This window comes from Trifolium pratense, linkage group LG7, assembly GCF_020283565.1.
Source record: "Trifolium pratense cultivar HEN17-A07 linkage group LG7, ARS_RC_1.1, whole genome shotgun sequence".
In the NCBI taxonomy this organism is placed as follows: domain Eukaryota; kingdom Viridiplantae; phylum Streptophyta; class Magnoliopsida; order Fabales; family Fabaceae; genus Trifolium; species Trifolium pratense.
In genome coordinates, this window is record NC_060065.1 from 48,776,918 (window position 1) to 48,800,178 (window position 23,261).

The following is a 23,261-nucleotide window of genomic DNA, read 5'->3' on the forward strand; positions in this document are numbered from 1 at the left end:
TTGGTTCGTTTTCGTATTGACAGTCAATTCATTTGTCAACTTTTGATCTTTAGTCGGCGCTTGCAAACATTCATGCATCATTTTTTTTTTTGCAATTTGGTTTTAGGCTCGTACGCGAGCTCGCTAGGTTGTGCTCGTGATTAGTAGTTGAATTTGTTAGAGTTGGCTAGAGTTATATCAACTATGGCTCTGTTTGGTAGAAATAAGCTATAAGCTAGCTTATAACTTATAGCTGAAAAACTAGTAGAATAAAATTAAAGTGTTTGACAAATTTAGCTGTTGTAAATACAAAATGACATAAAAGTACATGGTTAGTGGGTAGTTATTATATTTTTAAAAAAAAATAAAGAAATAATAAATAAAAATAATAAGTGTAAAAATGAGAAAAATGTAAAAAACTATAAGCTATAAACTTATACGCTACTTGAAATAGTATCTCAAAAAACGTTACAAGCTAGTTAGAAAAGCTCTTTACCAAACACTTCACATTTTTATAAAATAAACTTATCAGCTAGTCCAATAAACTATAAGTTAGCTTATTGGACTTAATTACCAAATAGTGCCTATGTTGTTTTGTTTGTATTATCTATTTTAATTTGATTGCACTTTTATGTGGTTTTATTGGATCAGTTTTTTTTTTATTAATTGGATCGGGTCTTTTGCTCCTCATCTTTGTACTTTGTTTTTTATTTAATCTATTTTATCTATGTTTGGTAAAATCAATAAGCTAACTTATAGCTAGTATAACTAAAAAAGCCCTGTTTGGTAATGGTCAGTACACCAATAGCTTATAACTTATTTTATGAGCTTATAACTTATTTTCCGAACGCTATTTCAATTAGCTTATGAGTTTATAGCTTATTGTTTTTTCTTCCATTTTTATCCTTATTAGTCCATCTAAAATCCAATTTTACCCTTTATAATTTATTACAACTTAATATTAATAAATGTAGGCATATTTCATTTTTTTTACGAAAAAACGTAGGTACACGTACACTAAGGGCCAGTTTGGTGCGCAGGATAGGATAGTGATAGGATAGGATATAAAACAGGATAAGGATAGGATAAGATATCAGCAGGATAACAGTTATCCTCAGTTATCCTATCTTGTGTTTGGCGCACACAGGATAACAAACATGATAACTATTATATCATGTTTTTAATACATACTTGCTCATAATAATATGATAAGATATATAAAATATTTAAATGACAAAATTACCCTTGTAAATCAATTGTTATTTTTTTAAAATTATTTTGTAATACTTTGAATTGTTTAAATAAAAAATATAAATAAGTAATCAAATAAATTTATATAGTTTTAAATAAAAAAATATGAGAAAATAAAAAAGTTTAATTTTTTATATGAATCATGATCAAATAAATAACCCAATGCTATATACATGTTAGATAAGCTAAATAAATATATGATATATCTCATACGTAATAACGTAAATAATAAAAATACCATTGCAAAATAATTATATTTAATTTCTTATAAAATTTAAATTAATATCCATATTTTACGATTTTTTAATAATTAGTTTACTTTAAAATATTGTAATTTTAGTATAATTTTGATTTTTTTAGATTATGTAAATTACAAAATTACCCTTGTGAGAAAATCACATGTATATTTAAAAATTAATTATTTTATTATTAATTTACTATCAAATTATTTTATTATTTATATTTTATTAATTTTCATTTTTTTTATTTTAAAATATAATTTATAGAATAAATCAGTAAAAAAAAAAAAATTATCCTATCCTGCTGGTAACCCAGCTCAAATTCAGGATAAGAATTTTAACTAGAGAGACAGGATAGGATAAGCTACAGGATTAACTTATCATATCCTGCTGTGTCACCAAACACTGGACTGAAACAATATATGATACAGTTATCCTATCCTGTCTCTTATCCTGTGCACCAAACGGGCCCTAACGTTAATTCATATGCTATTATGTGAGTTAAGTTTTTGAGACCGATCCAGGTTATAACTTATTTAAAAACTGAATGTACCAAAAAAATTAAAAACTGATAACATTCTCAAGCTCAACATACAAAGGGTTAATTTATTTTATTTGTTTGACTAAACAAAGGTTTATTGTTGTGTTTTAATTGTACACTAATTAATATATATAAAGAGATACATTAAAAATTTCAACAAAAAAAAAAAATATAAAAAATATTTTAAATTAATAGAAAAAAGTTAACAAATTTAAATTACTAAATTTTAAGTATTTTAAATATATTTTATTATTAATTAAGAATGTCCTTTTATGACATTTTACATTTATCAACTAGTTGACCAACTAATTTTACCAAACACTTCAATTAGCTTATCAGTTATAAGTCATCAGCCATCAATTAACAACTATAAGCTATCAGTCGTCAACTATAAACTATAAGTTATCAACTAACTTATCGGCCAACAACTATTTTTTGCCAAACTAAACCTTTATCTATGTGCTTAAAAAGAAATACATTCTTTTATGATTGTTTATCAATCTAAACATATTTTATAAACACAATTTTATTTTTCTTTATTTAATACTATTGGCTAACACCACAAAGTTGTATTGTCTCCAACTTCCAAATGTTCAATCAAACTTCTCTTGCTTCATGAGTGAAACACACTCTAATATTTCATTGGCTACTTGATGAGTATCTTGAAGTCCAGTAATTCTTTATTTCTTCAGCTGTTCTTCCAGGAAGTCTCCCAGAAATTAAAGGCCACCTGAAAAGGAATATGTTGTATTCAAATTGTTAATTTTTTAAAAAAATGAGAGTTGAGCTAAGTGTTATGTACTTATGTATTCAAGGAAAGATTATATTAATTAATCATACTTACCTATCCCCCACTAGTTTATGCATTCTGATGATAAGATCTTCCTCATCTTCAGAGAATTCAACCTTGGAAGATTGACTAGAATTGGATTTCTCTGCTTTAATTAAATTTAAAAATAAAAATCATACTTCTCTTAATCTAAAATAAATGGAGTTTGTTATATTTAATTTTTTCTAAATTAATCAGATCGAAGCTTTTAGTAGATCACACACATCATCTCTATATAGAACTCCTTAGAGATGATGTGATTCATGTAAAAATCATACTTCCTCTATCTGATTAATTTAATAAAAAAGTTAGGGTTCAAGTGTATAAAGAGATGATGTGATCCACATAAAAGCTTCCTTCTAGTACCCATCAGACTTATTTATAAAAGATGTTGTTTTCAATATAAACTCATATGGGGACAACCTCCTTATTTATAAAACTTAAATTAGGGTTAATTATTTTTATTTTAACCCATCACAAGACAGAATTACTTATCAATCTCTATGCGTTAAATATTCACACTATTAGATACTCATAAGTCCCCTTTAATCAAACCTTAGTAGATCACTTATAATTGGGATCAATTTAAGTGACAATCCACAATACATAATTATTCACATGAAACTCCAATGGATAAATGATCCAACATATGAGCCTGTTTGTTTGAGATTTAAAAAAAATGTTTTTTTTTTAAAAAAATTATTTTCAAGAAAATCATTTTTTTTAGAGATTTTGAAAAATATCTAAAGTTATTTTCCGTTTGTTTACAATCATTAAAATATACTTTTTTAAGATGGTGAGAGATGATGAATGATAAAAAAAAAAAATGAATTTTGATAAAAGCTATTGAAAATAGATTCTCATTTTGATGACAAAAATGATTTTTTTACTAAAATGATTTTTGAAAAAATATGAAACAAACATAACTAAGATAAAAAAATAGATTTTTTTTTTTTTGGAAAAAATAGATTTTTTTGTTGAAAAATCTGAAACAAACATGCCCATAATTATCCTCCACACAAATAGTTCCCTTCTTATAAAAATAAAAAACTCTAAATATTAATAATAAAGTTCTTATTAAATTTAAACTATTTTTCTACTTGATTTGAAGCCTCTAAGTGATCAAGTTGATGTTGGTAAAAATTTGGACGGTTAAAAGAGAGTCGCATCTAGCCACAAATTTGAGACAAATTGAAAATTGATTATATGGGACACGGTGGAATATAAATATGTTAAAACTACTTATGTTTTACTTAAATTAATTAGATGATTAAATTGTATTGTTTAATAACATCAATTTTTGAACAACTAGCCGATAAATATAATGATATATAAAAATATATTTAATTAATTAACATAATTGTCAAAAGACGTTATAAGCTATAAAAAAAATTATAAGTTCGTGAGAAAAAATTATTATCGAACAGTATAGCTTGGTCAAATATGAGCTTATAAATAACAAATTTTCTTGTATAAGCTCAAAAACATTTCTTAACTTTAAAATCTACATACATTAGAAGGAATTAATTAACGACTCTAAAATGTTTTAAAAAAAAAAATAAAAAATTAACGCCTCTAAAAAGAGTACCTGTAGAAGTATTAGCTGAAACTTCTTCAAAGGAGCGATCCACATTGGCCATGTATTATGTGTATTATATGTATAGTGTACGTATCCGTTAATATCAATAATATGGAATACTATAAATGAATAAAATGAGTTTGCAGATGAGAGGCTAATATATAGTAAGTAATAGGTGGAATTAATATAGGGCAAGTTAGGTGGGGTGGTATAATATGGCAAGTAATATGAAGGGAAGTACAATTGTTGGCAAGAGTAGTGAAGAATGGGTGGTGGAGAGGGTGAAAATAAAGTTAAGTAAAGAGAAGACTGAAGGTTGGTTGGACTTTCTCTATTTTTTTCTATATATATGTAGTTGGACATCATTGTTAGATGACTAATAATAGCATAAAGTTACTGATAGTTAGTTGGTCGAATGATGATTGACGCTGAACTTGATATGGAAGATTAAAGTTCGATCCTCGTAACTGAAATCGGGAGGGGGTTAGAACCACTTGATGCCAGAATTGACCTCCAAACCAGATTATATGGTTCAGTGGCCGGATAATAGCATAACGTTAATTAATATGTCTGGATATTAGTTAAGAAATTAAAAAACAATAAGTTTGATATTAAAAAAAACATCTTTTATATTTTTGTGTTAAATTTTTTTTTTGACCCAAAAAATAAATCTTTTATAATTTTATAAGTTGTCAACACAAATTTTAAAAATATTTGTACTATTTTTATTTCTTTAATTAGTACTCGAGAGAAACTGATTATGATTTTCCATAATAATAATTCTTGAGTGTTTACTTTTTTTCCTTCTTCAAAGCGCCGGCAAGTATAGTTTTATCTATTGAGTCTTTCTTTAAATCTTTTTTATGGGAGGAAGTGAAGAGGCCCGCAAGATAAACTGGATAAAGTGAGACAAAGTTTGTCACGATAAGGAGGTTGCAGATTGGGGGTCCGAAAGGGTTAGAGAGTTTAATTTAGCTCTCTTAGGGAAGTAGAGCTGGAGGTTGTTGGTTGAGCAAGTGGGGTTGTGGTATAAGGTTTTGGTAGCCAAATATGGTGTTGAGGATGGGCGGGTGAGGGGCGGAGGGAGGAATGCATCTAATTGGTGGAAGGATGTGTGTGAGGTTCGAGAAGGGGTTGGGTTGAGTGTTGGACGGTGGTTTGATGTTAACTTAAGTAGGAAGGTGGGTAATGGGGAACACACTGATTTTTTGAGAGACAAATGGTTAGGTGATCAACATTTTAACATTAATTAAGTAGGCTGTTTGAGTTATCACTTGATAAAATTATTTCGGTGGCAGATATGTGTAGGAGGCGGTGGGGAGTGGGGAAGTGGGATGAAGATGGCAGCGGCATATCTTTCGTGGGAGGAAGAGTTGCTTATGGAGTGTTGTGCCGCACACTTTGGTTAACTTGCTGTTGGATTCTCTGGAAGGAGAGAAATAGTAGATTTTTGCTCATAAAGATTCTTCGGTGGAGATGTTGTTTGACAAGGTAAAAAGATTATCGTCGTGGTGGTTGAAAACTAGAAATAAATGTTTTAATTATGATATGAATTTGTAGTGGTTAAATCCGCGATCTTGCTTATGATTTTAATTGAACCTCTGATTGCATTTTTTGTAACCTCTTGTAAATTTTTTTTTTTTTTTTACGGAACCTCTTGTAAACTCCTTAGTTAAGCACATCTTGTGCCTAACTATATTTCAATTTATAGCATATTTCTTTTGTTTCTTAATTTATTTTTTTTGAGTGTCTAGCAAGTTTGTTAAAGTTGGTGGTTTTTGCCATTTAAATGTTCGACCACTTTTTAGTGTGTTATGTTATGGTTTTATGATCTGTACTTTTGCTTGTATTATTAGCTTTTGTCTAATATTTTGTAACCTTTCTTTGCTTGAATGTTGATTTATATTTATTTTTAGAGTTTAATTGTTGTGCACCGTCGGTGTAAATCTTTTTTACACATACATTCAATGACGCGTTGCCACATCATTTAATGAATGTGACACATCATGTGTTTTTAATGACCATACATGATGTGTCGGTATATTATTGGACGCATGTGCAAAATAACTTTACACCGACGGTGCATATAAATTAAATTCTTATTTTTATGTCAAGTAGTCTATATATTGGCTAAAAACTCCACCTTAAATGTAAATAAATTGAGTGTTCAATATTCGAATCCCAACTCCTACATATATAATACGAAATGTTGGTTTCCTATTATTTTTTTAACAGCAAATTAAGCTATGTTGATATAAGGTCGGCTTATAAATGGGTTACATATAATTTAGAAGTTGAATCTCGAAAAGGCGAACAATCTCATGGAATGAGAGTTCATTTGGCTCAACTCAATATACACATTCATATTTCAGAATTGCATATCATTGACCTCTATGACTATAAACTAGAATGGTGATCTCAACTCTAATTTCATGAATGTATGTGCGAATTTGAAAAAAAATGATTATTTTGACCAATGCTTATTATTTATATGAAAATGGAAGAGTGCTAAATAATACATTTTTTGAAACAAAAAAATTTCAAAAATCACCGTTATCAAGAATGAAACCCGGATCAACTGCACGATAGGCAAGATTTGCAAGAATAATTACCACTATACTACAACGACTCAATGTGAATGTAATTTTTAATTTAATAATTTCGGGTAGAAAATATAGATACACACAAGTATAAACGTATAAACTATGGAGATAAATGCATTATTTGAATAAAAAATTTATATAAGGATTATTTATATTGACATCACCATAGTTGAGTTAAAAAAAATTAATTTATTTAATTATACCTACTTTAAGAATCATATAAATGATTGGAAACATCCCATTAAAAGTTGTTTGTAAAAAAAATCCTCGACAAAGATTAATCCTCGATAAATTCGGTGAATATTTCTCATAAGTACTATTTTTTTACACAATTTCTTATAATTACTATTGTTGCCAAAGAAATGGGTGTGAAAATGATCGAGACTAAATTGTATTTTTGGTCCCTAACTTTCATAACAACACTTTTACCTTCTAACTTTAGGCCTTTTTGCAAAAAAGCCGATCAAGTCAACACACACATAAACATTGATTCACATGTTACGTCATGTGAGTCACTATCCACACGTGTGTTGATTTGGTCAAAATCAGTGGGTCAACTTTTTATAAAAGGGCTAAAATTAAGGGCAAAAAATACTATTATGAAAATTAAGAGACCAAAATTATAAGTTTGTAAAAGTTAGAAGAGATAAAATATAATTTAACCAAAATTAAAATTCTCAAATATTACAAATAAATAAAATAAAATAAAGAGTAATTTTGCTTATAGAAAACTTAAGGAAAAAAAAACCTAGGAAACAATAGCAACAGATCGTGTTCATCTCTCTTGTCAACAAAAATACAAAAGATTGTTCATCTCTTCACTCCTTCAATTCAATCTCCTTCTCTGCATCACTCCTCCTCAACATATTCTGCCACTGGTACAGTCGCATCCCTTAATCATGCTGTCACTATTCTTGTGCTTTTCACGTGCTCAACAATCATCACCATTCACCTACATTCATTTTTCACAATGCCCTCTAACTGTTCGATGAAATGCCAATTTTGGTCCCATCTAAATTTTTACTATTGTTTTTCATTGCAGGGTTATTCAATGGCTTTGAGAAAGGTGTTTTGGAATGATCTTCTTCTATATGAAAAATTGGGTGGGTATTGTCTTGGGAACTTTGGTAGATTCTATGCTACTAAAGTGGATTTGAGGAAACTAAGACCCATGATTGTTAAGAGAATTGAGAGACGTTCTCAATTTTACCCTGTTCGTGATATGATTCCTGTTGCAAATGAAGTCTTACTTGCTAGGAATGTTCTCATTCATGGTGTTTCTACTCTCCTCAATTCGTTTCCTCTCATGGCTTGCAAGTGAGTTTTGATTTCTAACCCATTTTTTGTTTAATCCGAAAAAAATATTATGTTTCTGTTTTTATTGATGAGATTATTTTTTTTTTCTTCTGAATTTGGTGTTTATACTTTACCGTAACTGGGATATATGTGTTCTTAACATCTGTATTGAATTACGGTTGTGGTCACGGTTTTGCGGGCGATACAGTCAAAATTGCGGTTGTGATGTCCCTGAGTTTATGATTGGTGCTCTAAAATTTAATTTGGGACTAGTGCATTAGGAAGTTTTCTTTTGCATTGGCATTAAATAAAGTTGTAATCTTGTTGATGCTTGTGGTCACTTATGAGTAATGAATACTGGGTATGTTTTGATGCATTTTATTTGGGTTCAAATTTCCATTTAGGTAGTAAAAAGATGGAGGAGTAAAATTCTGAAAATATTTTCTTGGTGAGAAAACATAAGATTGACAACATTAGTGTGTTCAGCATAAATGAGCTAAGACTTGTACTTGTCACTGGTGCTTTATAAATGATGAATGTCATCATAAATCATGAGTTAGTAATTTCTGTGTAAAATGCTCAAAAGTTTTTTTTCTCGAGTACTTTTAAGCTTTTGAACTTTAAGCATTATAAGTTTATAACCATTTAATAACTGTTAATAAATATTTTAAGCAATGAAATTTGAACCAGTGAGGTCACTAAGCAAATTGTACTTTACTTCGACTTGTGGTCTTATCAGTGTTGTTAGCTCAAATTATTGATAACTATGTTCTTTTCTACTTATGCATTTACAGATTTTGTCCCGAGATATATATTGGTGAGCAGGGACATTTAATAGCAACTTGCCGGGGTTACAAGCATCGTGCCAAGAACCGGGTTCACGAATGGGTCAAAGGCGGTTTGAATGATATACTTGTTCCTGTTGAAACATTTCATCTTAATAACATGTTCCAAAGTGTTATTAGGCATGACCAAAGGTTTGACTTTGATCGGATCCCTGCTGTTGTTGAGCTATGCTGGCAAGCAGGGGCTGATCCCCACGATGAAAATCTTAACTCAAGTAGTGGGAACTTGGAGGCTAGTAATGACAATGTCGATGGTACCGAGTCTTTGTCACCAAATGATCTTGCCGTAATTGCAAAGAAAACTTTAGAAGCTTGGGAGACTCTCAGGTCTGGGGTGGAGAGGTTGATGTTTGTATATCCGGTAAAAGTTTGTAAATATTGTTCAGAGGTTCATGTTGGGCCATCTGGCCATAAAGCTAGGCTCTGTGGAGTGTTCAAGTATGAGAGTTGGAAAGGAGCTCATTTTTGGACGAAAGCTAATGTGGATAATTTAGTGCCGCCAAAGATCGTGTGGAGACGAAGGCCTCATGATCCTCCTGTACTTGTGAATGAAGGGAGAGACTTCTATGGGCGTGTTCCAGCTGTACTGGATTTGTGCACAAAAGCCGGTGTCATTGTTCCTGCAAAGTATAATATTTTGATGAAAGTGCAAGGTCTGTCTGGTCCAGTCAATTATAAAATTTGACAGGGGCATTAGAGGATCAAACAACAAATTGAATCGTAATCGCTAATCGGACACACAATTGTTTGGGGAAGAAATCTGAGATGACATTACTTTCATCTGCAATTTCCTGCATAATTTGAGGTTGTCTGGGATATCTGAATATGGATCTCTGTGACTGTTCTGTTGGTTAAAGAAATATACTTTGTTCCAGACCATATCTCCTAAAATATTTCTGCAGAGCTTATTAGAATCTCTACATTTATGCATGGCTGGACTTAATGGACCCGCTCCAGATTTGATGAAGGTAATTTATTGTTCTACTTCTCCAGTCAAAGATTCTGGTTATTTTTCCTTTTAAATTATTTTTGTCCCTTGAGGAATCTTAAGTCCAATAATTGATGGAAATATTAACATGGGAGATACTACATTGTTGTAAATGTTTGTAAAAAATTCATTGCTGCCAAAAAATGGCAGTTTATTGCTGAAATTTCATTTTCTTGAGATATCACACAAATAGAAAGATTAGTTTGTTGACTAAAGAGTTTATTTTCTATCAATTATCAACTGTTTAGTTTTCATTTTTGAATCCTTTAAAATATTAGCTGCACTCTAGAGGGAAAAGTGCAGAGTTATAAACGTCGATTGAAAAATCAATGAATAAAATTGTGATAAAATAAGTGTAAGTTAGGACTCATAACAGGCCCAGGTGCTTCGCTATTTGAGTTGGTTTATTGCAGAAAACCTTCCGCCTTGATTTGCTACTTATCTAGGGGAGACTCGAGGCAATAGCAAATGATTTATAGGATAGGGATGAGATTCTTAAACAGCTTGCAGCAGTGGATCCAAAAACAAACAAGTCATTCTGCGAACTAAAATAGGAGAGATGTGTCTAGTAGAGGTCACACCATTATTCTATACCTTAACAAAGGTTCTCAAGTTCACTCAATTTTCCACGTTTCTCTGGATGCAATGGAAATCCATCCAACCACCTACGTTGTTATAGATATAGGCATGTAGAACAGTTATTGGTAGGGTTTGGGGGGCTTTTAATTCATTGATTGAAGGAGCAAACTTGAGGAAATGCTGAAAGGTTGCATGTATTTTGATTATGAAGAAGATATAGTTGCACCGAGAAGTTCTGTTTCTATATTTTCTGAATCACTTGCATTAGCACAAATATCCTTTAACACATTATTTTGTATTCAATTGAATAGAAAACCTTAAGACATTCCCGCAGAGGAATATTTGCATCTAATGAATAAGGACTTTCATCTGATTGAGTTCTTTTCTATTTTTTCTTTGGAGATTATTGAGGCTAATTAAGCTATTGATTGATGTTAATAAAATATGTGGCTACATTAATGGAATCTTGTTGTTATGTTATATTTAGAAGAGTCATATACATTTGTAAAAGTCACAGCTAGTATCACATATATAAATACTAAAATCTTTTAAAATTTAAATACACTTATGATAAAACAATAAGAATTAATGTATAATGGTCTTGAGCTTTTCATCCTGAATGTGATAAACAATGCACAAAACAACCTATGACAAATAAACTATAATTATGTGATAAACAATGCACAAAACAACATATGACAAATAAACTAGAATTATTATGGTAAACTTCAAGATGTGGCGTACCCATTGCGGCTAACCGTCCCTTTAAACACGTAGAGACAGTCTCCATTTTCAACTCCATGCCACTTAAGGCTACAACTATCACGCATGATCCTCTGCCTGTGAATAAACAAATAATCATCAGCTGGCAGAATTTTTCTGCTTAGCAGGAACTGCTTCAAGTCATTAACAGTGTTTGCATCTCTCATCTCCAATGGAATGGTGGCAGCATTAAGCAAACTAGAGGATGTTTGTACCACCAAACTCAGCTTCTTACTTGGTGGATCTTTTGGCTGATGTGCGTTCTTGAGGAACGCAATAACTTCAGAAAACTCACGAATACCATATTCATTTAGGTTTCGAAAATCATCATTCAGTTCCCTCCCCAGAAAGAAAAGTGTCATTTTTTTGATCGGGATGCTCTCAATGATGTGAATTTTTTCCTTCAAGCTACGGACAGTATCTGTCTGGTCCACCTCTATGTTAATCTGTCTAGCTGGAAACTTCACTGTGATCTGCATTTTCATTTTGTCATTATAGCTAATGGAATTTGGCTCCACTGGCTTGATGGCAAGATCAACTTTTGTGCCTTCAGTGATAATTGGGTAATCTTCCATGTCTAATCCATCCATCAGTTCCCATCCAGAAACTGTTAGGATTTGGTGAGCCATTGGAACACCATAGATTTGTTCTATTTTCCTTTTGATTTCAACAACCTTTTCTACGGTACCCACTTCCATGAAAAATTGGGTACTTCTTATGGTAATAATAATTCTCATGATGGAACTAAGTTTTGAGTCTGATATTCTTGGATAGAAAAATGGGAAACAAGAACTGGAAGTTTGAGTAGTTTAAAAATTTCTACTATAACAGTACGTCCAAATGTGTAACAAACTTTTAGCTAGCCTCATGAGATTATGAAAGAAAATGGTTATAATTTGATGTAACTCGTGTTAAAGATATATGAGTATTTGGTACATGCATAATGCATTATATATTTATTCTCTAGTGTGGGGATCAATATCATGCTCATGCACAACATCTCCCCTTTCTTTCTGTATGATTGCTACATGCATTCTGGGATATCTTTGAAACTGCAACTTCTGAAGTCTGTTTAATCACAATTTCACAAATAGAGTTTTTTTTTGTTGTCAAGTAGCCTACAAATAGAGTTATTTTACCGGTGCTATATTATATGATTGTAACATGTACACCGAGAATACACACTCAATTTTGTCTTGAATATATGCAGTAGAAAAAGAAAAAAGGTTTAATGGTATTGAATATTATTATATATGCAGTATATTGAACTCAAATGGTTAATGAACTACACTTAAAAAACGGATCGTTTTGACAGAATCTGAGTTTATTTTCTAGATGAAACAATTCATGACCATATTTTACTTATCTTTTGGCCGAACTTCATATTACTAAGGTTCCATTCCTCCAGAGACTAGAAGTTTTGTTTGAAAAATAAATTAATTTTCTTAATTACTGGAATCACTTTGCAATAGTTTAGGGGATGTTTTTGATCCATATATCTCACCCTTTAGTACTTCTCAGCCAAGGAGCTGTCCTACAATATTTCTCTATAACAACATTAGAATCTATTGCAACTTCAGAATGAATCCAATTAATCAAATCATCTAGAACCTTATATTTCTTATGTGTGAAAAAGTGCTTCATAGTATTAACATGCATCTCAGGTTGAACAATGTTAGATTTACCAATATCCGATTTCAAATCAACCATAGGTTCAACTATGCCTACAAACACTCCCTACATGCCCATTAAGAACCCCTTCATGAAAATTCTTTTCTCTTAGTGATATATCCAGAATTAAGCCTTCTAAATCATTCCAAAACCTTGCTTCAAAAAAAAAAAAAAAAAATTCCAAAACCATACTTTAAGGTGCTCTTCTAATCCTACATGAGGTGCTAAGCACTAATAACATTAAAGCTGTCTTGTTCCACTAGAAATTTTTAGGGTATGATCCGAATTCATATAATTTTTACATCTACAATATCTTTCTTCCATTCTTTATCAACAATAATGTACCAAAACTTTGCAAGTTTACCAAAACTTAAATCTTGAACTATTTTCTCCACTTAGTTTCTTGTAGGCACATAAGATTGATCCTCCTCCTAATCACAGTGCCACTATTTCACATGTTTTCCTTAAGATTTGAATATAGTTTATAAAGAGTGACATCTTTCATCTTAAAAGATAATTTTGTAAGGCCAACTAAACCATATTAAAAATTTAATATGATTTCAAAGTCTATTGATCCGGTCCGGATCATCCATCATTTATATGAGTAATGAAAAAAAAAAGTCTCGCATAAATTAAAGATAAATAATAACTAGGGTTTATAAGAGTGGCATCCCCGAGTTTTCTTTTTTCGAGTGAATCATCTCTCACCTTAAAAATCAATTTTATAAGGACGAGTTAATATGCAAAACTTAGGATTCGATTCATCTAAAGTGAGTAATTTACTTTAGAGTGTAAAGTGAATAATATCAACCGTTAATTAATAAATAAAAGATAAATATTATAGGTACATTTTAACAAATCATGAGATTGTTGCAACCCTAACCAATACCTACCAAATACGACACATATGCCCCCCTCAAAATGCCACCTTATTCTTCTTTGCCTTAACTTGAGTTAACTCTCTCCCTCCCCCACTTGTTTGTATTTGCATTTTTTTTGTAAAGAGCATCCCTCACCGTCTCTTGTTGTTTTTGGTAAGTGATTGTACAACGTCCTTATTGTTTTAATAATAGGAATCAATCAATACCAAAACTTATTACTTTTATTTTAGAAGAAAGTAGCATATTTAACCTTAAACTTATTTTTGCTATACATTAATTTACAAACTTTTTGCATACTTTTGTGAACATGATCACGATTCAAACTTGAGGAAAATGGGATTTGGTATAGTTTTTTAATATGACAAAACTACAAATAATAAACATCTGGGACCAAAAGATGTGACATTTTGTATTAATCCATACGACTTATATGTTTCGTTATGTGCTATTTTATCATATCTTATAATTAATAATGTAGCATTTCTACTTCAAGGCACTGTCCTTAGGGCCCAATTTCTACATTTTTCATAATAGTTTATGTATGTAGAAGGAAAAGTAAGCATTGAGCATGTGGTTGTTTGCCAATAATAACCATCCAGCTCAACTATTTTGGACAGGGCTAGCTAATAGTGAAATTTTGAGTGCTTGAATAAGGAAATAAGTGGATTATATAATAATATAACTTAAATTTTTCCCTTTCATGTTTAGCAAAATCACAATAATCCTTTCATGCATAAATAAGGTTCTCTAAAATAATATATAGCCCACTCAGCAACTGGTGTAGAGGCTTAAAACAAGAGAAAAACTAGTGAAGCATTAAAAGAAACACACGGTTTATAAAACTAAATTAAAAACATTGATTTTTGTGAAGCCTTAAGAAAAATACAGTTTACGAAAATAAATTAAAAATATTAATTTTGCAAATATTGGACTTTGGTGAAGGGAAATACGAGAGTTCTTTCTAACCAATTGAACTAAGATTGTTTGACCCTGACTCCGTGACTATATAATATATACAATTCAGATATAATTAGAAAAAATTTCTAAGGGGAAACAATAGTAACTAAAATAGGTAATATTATTTTATGACTTGTTCATGCATTTGGAAAATAATTATATATTGAGGATCTGCTTAGTATTTTCATTTTTTACTTTTGGATTTTTTTGTCAGGTAGTAAAAGGTAAAATTACACTACAGGTCCTCTATCTTATTTTTTTGTAACACTTTGGTCCTTTATCATTTTTTTGTAATATTTTGGTCCTTTATCTTTTATTTGTAACACTTTGGTCCTTTATCTTTTTTATTTGTAACACTTTAGTCTTTTTTTTTTTAACACTTTGTTCCTTATCTTATTTATTTATAAAAAATAAAGGACCTAAATATTGCAAATAACAAATAATAAAGGACCATAGTGTTACAAATAAAAGATAAAGGACAAAAGTGTTACAAAAAAAAGATAAAGGACCAAAGTGTTACAAAAAAATAAGATAAAGGACTTGCAGTGTAATTTTGCCTAAGTAAAAATACTATCTTTGCTATTGCAAAAAAAAAAAAGAAAAAGAAATACTATCTTTTGTGGATAAATGTGATATTGAGTTCGAATATCGACCTTTACATATAAAATACAGTACAATATTTCTGCCAATTGTGATAAGTTTAACTTTATGATTTGTTTACTCATTGGAGCACTAGTGTGACACTGCTGGTTTCACTGGCTGCCGACACAATTATATTCCAGGCCTAATTTAATTATTATGGAATAATTAAGCTGTAATGGAATAATTAAGCAGCAGCACTCCCAACACGTACACAAGAAAACAATGGAAAATTTAGGGCACACGAAGAAAATATTAAAATATTTTTTGAAATTTTTGTATTTTAATTTTTATAAAATATTAAAGTTTTTACATTATTAGTTTACCATTTACCATACATACATTATACATTGGATGTAAACAAAAAAAATACATACATTATACATTGGATTTGCTGCTGTGCGTCATGCAGTTACAACTTTCAGCCGTTCAATTTAAATCAATGGTTAAAATAATTTGATTGTATAATTTGACTTTACGATCTAGACCGTTTGATCTTAAATCAATGGTTAAGATTTATTACTGTATATGAAACTGTGTGATATTCAAGCCGCAGTTAATTTTTTTTGAACAAGGCAGCCGTTAATCTTGATCCCACTTTTACGATATTATTATAATACTATATATTATTTTATGTATTGTATACTCAACTATATATATCGCAAGATAACAAGATTTTAAAGTTGTTAAGTAGTAAAATGCAAGCTAGTTTACCACCTACTTATTTGAAAAACATACTTGTGATCAATAATAGTAGTGAACCTTCCTTTTTCTTCAATAGTCCCTTTCCTTACTTCTTGTCATCATGCTTCAGTCCAACATTGGAGACCAAGCCTTCTTTATTGATCAAAATCAATCATTGGTTTATATGGAGTGAGTACCCCAAAACAGGATTGATTCAAAACCTTGCATGATTTAGGGGTTTCTATAGGCTTTGCTCTTTAAAATACCACTAATAATAATTAATGTTGTAAATAATCTTGCTTTTGATATGCACATGCATTTGGCGTTTGGAATCTGCTTTACAATTTACATGCCAGCTTGCTATATATGCAACATATATATGAGGACAGAAGTGACATGAAACTTGGCCCCATATTACAGTACTACGTGATGCAATTTCCATAATTAATTAAATTCACTACAATTATAAATGCATCCATGTACTTGAGTTTTTTTTCTTTCGATTAAACAATCTGTTTATAACCCAGAACGCTTGGAATTAACCAAGATTATGAATTTGATTTTTAGTTTGGGCATGCAGCACTATTAAAACATTTAAGGATAGTTTGCCATCTATTTGAGGACTTAAGAGAATAGTCCCTACGATTGCGCAAGATTATCGGGTTAAAAAAATCTCTTTATAGAAGTTCATTTGTCATTTCCTAATATATATATATATATATATATTAAAACCCTTTTGTAAAAAAAAAATAAATTAAAACCCGTGAGCTTATATTATGTGGCAGTACATTACATTATATATGTAGGGACTGAGATTTGAACCTCGATCATTCCATTTATCCACCTTAAGAGTCGAATTTCTAGCCACTATCTACTTGAAATTTTTTTTAGTGTAATTGATGGAAATTTGTGAAGCACATCTTCATTTACAAAAATATCCTCTGAGTGTAATATACTCTATCTGGTCCTTAATATAGGAAAAAGTTAACATTTTAGATTCATTGAGTGTATGTTTGGTTTTAATTTTGGAGTAGCCAGAATTGATTCTGGACATGTAGAATGGATTCTGACTTGTTTGGTTCCTCAAAAGTAGAATTGATTCTGGCTCCAGAATGGATTCTCCTTGAAGCTAAAAATTGTAGCTTCTCATTTTAGAATTGATTTTTACACTCAAATTCTTTGTTCAACTCACTTTTGTATGAATATATCCAAACATAAATCAATTCTATCAAACTCAATTCTATCAAAATCAATTCTGTCAAACTCAATTCTATCAAAATCAATTCCATCTACCGCATAACCAAACACATACTGAATGATTGATGTATTTGACCTAAAAAATAGACCAAATACATTAAACATTCTATGAATCTAAAAAACAAATTACTTCTTATATTAAGGACCGGAAGGTATATTAATTAATTTCGACTAGATTTCTGTAGATGATTGAATAACGGTAAAAACAAAAAGTACAGCTAAGTTTGTCTAAATTGATACTACTCATAATGAGTTTCAGCACTTACTTATCCATCTGAAATTTGACCCAGTCAGCATTTGACACTATACTACATAACAAAACCGAATTTTGTTAGCTATTATGGTAACATGATTTCCTCCATAATTGTCTCCCATATCATTCACTATTTTTGACTTCTAAGTCTAATTACAATTATTTTTCTCTAATTATTACAATTATTTTCCTTTCACTCTTATCTTCAGATAAAAGTAATATCACAAGTTCTCAAAAGAGCAAATGTAAATTAAACGAGTTTATACTTTATAACATCCCACAAGTTATTCACAGGATCAATTTGACTTCCTTTATACAAAAGGAACTCTCAAAATGTGTCTCTATCTTTATCATCACTATTAAGTATTCAAATGAGTATGTTTATAATCACCACAATGATTTAGATCTTACAAAATTTTTTAGCAACTTTTTAACCACTCTACAATTCATTTGTCATGCTTTTTCATTTCTTAACAATTTATGTATGTTCCATAGGTGGCAGCAGGTAATGGACCGTTAATTTAATTTGAAAATTGGCTGGCTCAATGTGTTGCATCATTAAAGTAATAGACTCATAGTCATAGCATAGGAGCAGGTAAAGAACAAAGTTTATTCTTTAGTTCCTCTTTGATTCTAGCAAAAATACAAAGGAATAAAGAGATTAAGAGACAGAGGTCAATACATAATATACATTGGCATAATTGATTGATTTCTTAAAATATGCATTAAGAATACATATTAGTAAACAAGGGTACTAGGTTTGAATTGTGAATGATATTTTCTCTTAACTATTCTCAATTGTCTAAAACTGATAAAAATTTGTTTTCCTTACCCAAGTGACACAAGTTTCTCTATAAAACAGACACTCTAAAGACGGAAAAAAACATGAAAATCATATTGTTATGAGTCAAACCGCGAGCTGGGTTGACGTTTTGTTGAATGATGAATCGAACCATGAAACCCCTGCTATTGTTTGCTTCAGAGAGAGAAGCAACAACTTTTTAGGATCTAATTTTTAAGATTAAAAAAAGCCTTCAAGTTATTTGGGACGACCCTAAGCACCGACAGCAGAAAAGTGGGGTATCCACACACGAGGGCAGACATACCCTGTGTAGTCCCTTAGTCTCGACCGGTTAGCCACATGGTTGCACAGGTTCAATCTCCATATACAGTGTCAATATTCCAACCTCAAGTCTATTGCACTACTTTCAATATATTAGTCTCGAGTTTCAAACAACGTGAGACTTTTTAGTGTACCAGAAGAGAATCCAACAATTTTGAGAAAAGCATCAATGTTAAATATGCCATGCTACTACATACATATTATTTGAGAAAAGCATCAATGCTCAATATGCCATAATTAAATTACTAAATAAATCAACTGAAGTTATTGAAGCAGTCAGAAATCCAATAATATGGTACTAACCATATCTGTATTTACAAAGACATTCCAACCTAATCAATTTTAAATTAGACTATACTATACAATACAATATTATAAGTGCAAATGGATAGCAAAGTAGCATGTGTTGTCACCTTATCTCACATGTTAGTTACTTGCATGGACCATAGCTTTATCATTTTCTTTGTTTCTTCTATCTCAACTTTTCAACCAAAGAATACTATATATAAATCACTTACCACTATTATGTAAACAGCAATACAGAAATTAGTTTTTCATTACTCTCTAATACTCTTATAGCAGCCAGCTATATACATATGAAAATGAGAAATCAAAGTCATTGCATCAAGGTTTTGATTCTTTGTATTTTGGCAGCTGCATCAACTCATGCTCAATTGCAGCTAGGATTTTATACTAAGAGTTGTCCAAAAGCTGAACAAATCATCGCAAACTTCGTTCATGAACATATCCGCAATGCTCCTTCGCTTGCTGCTCCTTTAATAAGAATGCATTTCCATGATTGTTTTGTTAGAGTAAGTATGCAGTTCAAACTTATATATATGTTAATTATGTTCTATGAAGGACGGACACTCCTCGGACACCGACAAGACACTTATGATTACATTAAATTATGTCATTTTCTTAAATTATTATCAGTGTCGACGTATCGGCGTCTGTGTATGTGCTTCATAGATTATGATATGCTAAAACATCATTTTTGGTTAACGAGTAATTAATATTAAGCATTTTAATTTAGGGATGTGATGGATCAGTCCTTTTGAACTCAACAAGCAAACAAGCTGAAAAAGATGCTCCTCCAAATCTTACAGTTAGAGGCTTTGATTTTATTGACAGAGTTAAGAGTCTTGTTGAAGCTGAATGCCCTGGTGTAGTTTCTTGTGCTGATATATTAGCTTTGTCTGCCAGAGACTCTGTTGCAGCCACAGTAAGTAGTAGTACACAATACCGTCGTTAACATACTAAAGCCTCATGAATCGACTTATTTAAGTTGATCTACTTTTTTAAGTTGTTTTCAACTTATTTTCATACGCTATTCATATGAAAACAAATTATAGCTGATATGGAAAAAGTTTGACTTCATTTTATTTTGCTATAGAAATAGCTTATACTTAAGCATTTATATCATAAGTGCTTAATTAAATTGTTTATCCAAACGGAGACAAGTAGAAGTTCTACACATTTACATTTTGGTTGCATGTGATTTCAGGGTGGTCCCTATTGGAAAGTTCCAACAGGCAGAAGGGATGGAGTCATATCTAATTTGGTGGAAGCAAGAAGCCAAATTCCTGCTCCATTTCACAACATCACTGTCCTCCAAAAACTCTTTCAAGATCAAGGACTTGATTTAAAAGACTTAGTCCTCCTCTCTGGTATATTATCACTTTCAACAATTTCCTTAACATTAAGCACTTTTGTAGTGCACGTTAAATCACACTACCTAGAAAATGTCGAGTTACTGGCAAAAATTAGAGACAAAATAAAATAAAATTTAGCGATAATATGACAAACTAGTTTTTATTTTATCTTATCTCTAATTTTTGTCGTTCATTCAACGTTTTCTAGTAGTGAACTACGAGGTTTTAATTTTAATGACCATGTTTTCAAAAAAATTTAGGTGCGCACACAATTGGTATCTCCCTTTGCACATCTTTTTCAAACCGTTTGTACAATTTTACCGGAAAGGGTGATCAAGATCCATCACTTGACAGTGAATATGCGAAAAATCTCAAGACATTTAAGTGCAAGAACATCAATGACAATACTACAATAGTCGAAATGGACCCCGGAAGTCGTAAAACATTTGATCTTAGTTACTATAATCAGGTTTCAAAGAGAAGAGGTTTGTTTGAATCAGATGCTGCATTGTTGAATAATGCAGTTACAAAATCTCTTGTGACTCAATTGCTTCAAGGGTCACTTGAAAATTTCTATGCTGAATTTGCAAAATCAATTGAGAAAATGGGTCAAATTAAAGTTAAGACAGGGTCAGAAGGTGAGATCAGGAAACATTGTGCACATGTAAATAGCTAAGAATGTTGTCTTGCTGATTTGTATTTTTGGTTTGGTTAATTTATTCCATGTGATGTTTTGTCTCAAAGTAATAGACCCCTATATCATAGGGTCCCCCTATATGATATGGGTGTTCTATTATATGTGTATGGTAATAACAAATGGGATCAATCAATTGTAATTCTTATTTTATGGTTTGATGGTACATTATGTTCTTGTTGTAATAAAAGTTGAATTGAGAGAGAAATTCTATGTGTAGCATGTTGGTTACTTCATTTATGCTTAATTTAATCCAATTGTTTAGCAAATTTTTTAATTCCATGTCAAGTTCTAAAGAAAGACTTTTCCTTATATTTTTAATGTATACTTGCAACGAGTTGTTTGAGTATCACAAGATTCGAAGAATTAGTCTCTACAATTACGTGTAGAGAATACCTAATTCAAAAAAAAAAGAGTTGAAGATAGAATAATTATATCTAGATACATTAATGTAAAAGTAAGTAAATCCATAAATTTGAGTGTAAAATTCAATTTTAGAATTATAAGCTACAATTTCTAATTTTGTAAAATCAATTATGGAGGCAAACTTCATTTATGGAGATACATAATTACTCACTCGGTTTCACATTAAGTGTTACTATTTTTTTTTTGGGGTATAATAAGAGGGACAAAGCCCCAAAAGAGGGGAAAAAAAAATAAGAAGCTAACCGAATGGTTCAAGACATGCAAACGCCGGACATGTGATCAAACGTGAGACTTTGAAGCTCTTTACGAGGAGTTTCAAAGCTCTCTACGAGGAGTTTCAAAGATATGTAAATAAAAAAAGTTTAAGGTTAGACTGGAATTAACTAACCAATCAATTGATCTATTTCTTTCTCGCCATATATGGTTGATATGAACTTGTCAATTCATATTCTTGAGATCCCGAATGCGCTTGATCAAAGTCAGAATTCTTCCATTACTATTACAATTTTCCATGACCATGTCAATTAACACCTTTGATTCACTCGCCACTTGAAGTTGAGTAATTCATTATCTTCGAGTTAATTTCATTCTCATATACGTGAGTAACATGTTCCACATCTCTTCATGGAGCTAAGTGTTACTAAAGAAAGTTGTTTCAAAATGAACTTGATTTTAAATTTTTTAATGGGACATCAATTTATTTCCCTTTCTTCTATTTATTATACAATATTTCTTAATATTTATGTAAAAAACATTAAACAATATTTATTTTAAAAATTATGAAATTGAAAAAAAAAAAAGAAAAAGAGTAAGACATATCTTGCTTAACTTATTTGTTATAGAACTCGTTATATATTTCCAAAATAATTTATGCTACTTAAGTAGCGGAAGAGAAAAATTGAAAATTAGACTGATGAGAATTGATCGTCGGTGCATAAGACATAGATAATGTACATTTTTTACCAACTCCTGGTCAAAATGGATCACATGAATGAATCAAATTTACATCAGAATGTGAGAGATAATTAAGTATGTACTACATGGTTGAATTGAAGGATGACTATAAGAATTGATTGATAATATCGACGTGACCATGAAATCATTAGGTATATGGAGGAATTCTATAAACTATAAAGTGTCCATTACGATGAAGAGGCCAATGAGAAAGTTCAAGACAATAGAAGTGAAAGAAGCATTGAACAAAGATCTTGCGCTCAAGTCCAACTATGAATAACCAAGCTCTAATTAAATGGTTCCAAATTATTCAAGATGTTGAATAACCCATTGTGGGAGCATGAAATATTTAATTTTATCATTTATTTCCTTAAGACTTTATTTTTAATTTTTTAGTAAGGGGAAATTTGCATAGACATATAGGTGCAAATAACACAATAAGGGGTGTATCTTGTACAAGTGGGTCAAGGCCCACTATGGGGGCGGCACATGAGAAAAATCCCCCCCCCCCACAAAGACACTTTTTTTCTCCGAAAAGATTTTTTTGCCCATGCATAAAAAGTTCGGGAAATATTT

General features: G+C 30.8%; 4 protein-coding genes across 4 annotated transcripts; 2 read left to right on the forward strand and 2 right to left on the reverse strand.

Annotated features, from left to right (window-relative positions):
* Window positions 1-2,300: 2,300 nt before the first annotated feature.
* LOC123899046 (MYB-like transcription factor ETC1) lies at window positions 2,301-4,552 on the reverse strand. The gene is made up of 3 exons (XM_045950099.1): window positions 4,428-4,552; window positions 2,855-2,945; window positions 2,301-2,740 (listed from the first exon to the last, which is right to left on the reverse strand). The coding sequence occupies exons 1-3, from the start codon at window positions 4,477-4,479 to the stop codon at window positions 2,650-2,652; spliced, it is 234 nt and encodes a 77-aa protein (XP_045806055.1). The 5' UTR covers window positions 4,480-4,552; the 3' UTR covers window positions 2,301-2,649.
* A 3,227-nt stretch (window positions 4,553-7,779) lies between these two features.
* Window positions 7,780-11,105, forward strand: LOC123900053 (APO protein 4, mitochondrial-like). The gene is made up of 3 exons (XM_045951353.1): window positions 7,780-7,899; window positions 8,064-8,338; window positions 9,112-11,105. The coding sequence occupies exons 2-3, from the start codon at window positions 8,073-8,075 to the stop codon at window positions 9,845-9,847; spliced, it is 1,002 nt and encodes a 333-aa protein (XP_045807309.1). The 5' UTR covers window positions 7,780-7,899; window positions 8,064-8,072; the 3' UTR covers window positions 9,848-11,105.
* A 352-nt stretch (window positions 11,106-11,457) lies between these two features.
* Window positions 11,458-12,344, reverse strand: LOC123900052 (polyubiquitin-like). Its single transcript, XM_045951352.1, has one exon. The coding sequence runs from the start codon at window positions 12,226-12,228 to the stop codon at window positions 11,458-11,460; it is 771 nt and encodes a 256-aa protein (XP_045807308.1). The 5' UTR covers window positions 12,229-12,344.
* A 6,998-nt stretch (window positions 12,345-19,342) lies between these two features.
* Window positions 19,343-21,541, forward strand: LOC123898526 (peroxidase 3-like). Its single transcript, XM_045949509.1, has 4 exons — window positions 19,343-19,768; window positions 19,993-20,181; window positions 20,464-20,626; window positions 20,872-21,541. Exons 1-4 carry the CDS (start codon window positions 19,553-19,555, stop codon window positions 21,285-21,287), a joined length of 984 nt encoding a protein of 327 aa, XP_045805465.1. The 5' UTR covers window positions 19,343-19,552; the 3' UTR covers window positions 21,288-21,541.
* The last annotated feature ends 1,720 nt before the right edge of the window (window positions 21,542-23,261 follow it).

Excerpts from the sequence above, each read along its gene's own strand:
- LOC123899046 (XM_045950099.1), bottom strand. The coding sequence starts at position 4,479 with ATGGCCAATGTGGATCGCTCCTTTGAAGAAGTTTCAGCTAATACTTCT. Across the intron at positions 2,946-4,427 it reads TTCAGCTAATACTTCTACAG|AGAAATCCAATTCTAGTCAA; the intron begins GTACTCTTTTTA and ends TAATTAAAGCAG. Across the intron at positions 2,741-2,854 it reads CATAAACTAGTGGGGGATAG|GTGGCCTTTAATTTCTGGGA; the intron begins GTAAGTATGATT and ends ATTCCTTTTCAG.
- LOC123900053 (XM_045951353.1), top strand. The coding sequence starts at position 8,073 with ATGGCTTTGAGAAAGGTGTTTTGGAATGATCTTCTTCTATATGAAAAA. Across the intron at positions 8,339-9,111 it reads TTTCCTCTCATGGCTTGCAA|ATTTTGTCCCGAGATATATA; the intron begins GTGAGTTTTGAT and ends ATGCATTTACAG.
- LOC123898526 (XM_045949509.1), top strand. The coding sequence starts at position 19,553 with ATGAAAATGAGAAATCAAAGTCATTGCATCAAGGTTTTGATTCTTTGT. Across the intron at positions 19,769-19,992 it reads TCCATGATTGTTTTGTTAGA|GGATGTGATGGATCAGTCCT; the intron begins GTAAGTATGCAG and ends ATTTTAATTTAG. Across the intron at positions 20,627-20,871 it reads AGACTTAGTCCTCCTCTCTG|GTGCGCACACAATTGGTATC; the intron begins GTATATTATCAC and ends AAAAAAATTTAG.
- LOC123900052 (XM_045951352.1), bottom strand. The coding sequence starts at position 12,228 with ATGAGAATTATTATTACCATAAGAAGTACCCAATTTTTCATGGAAGTG.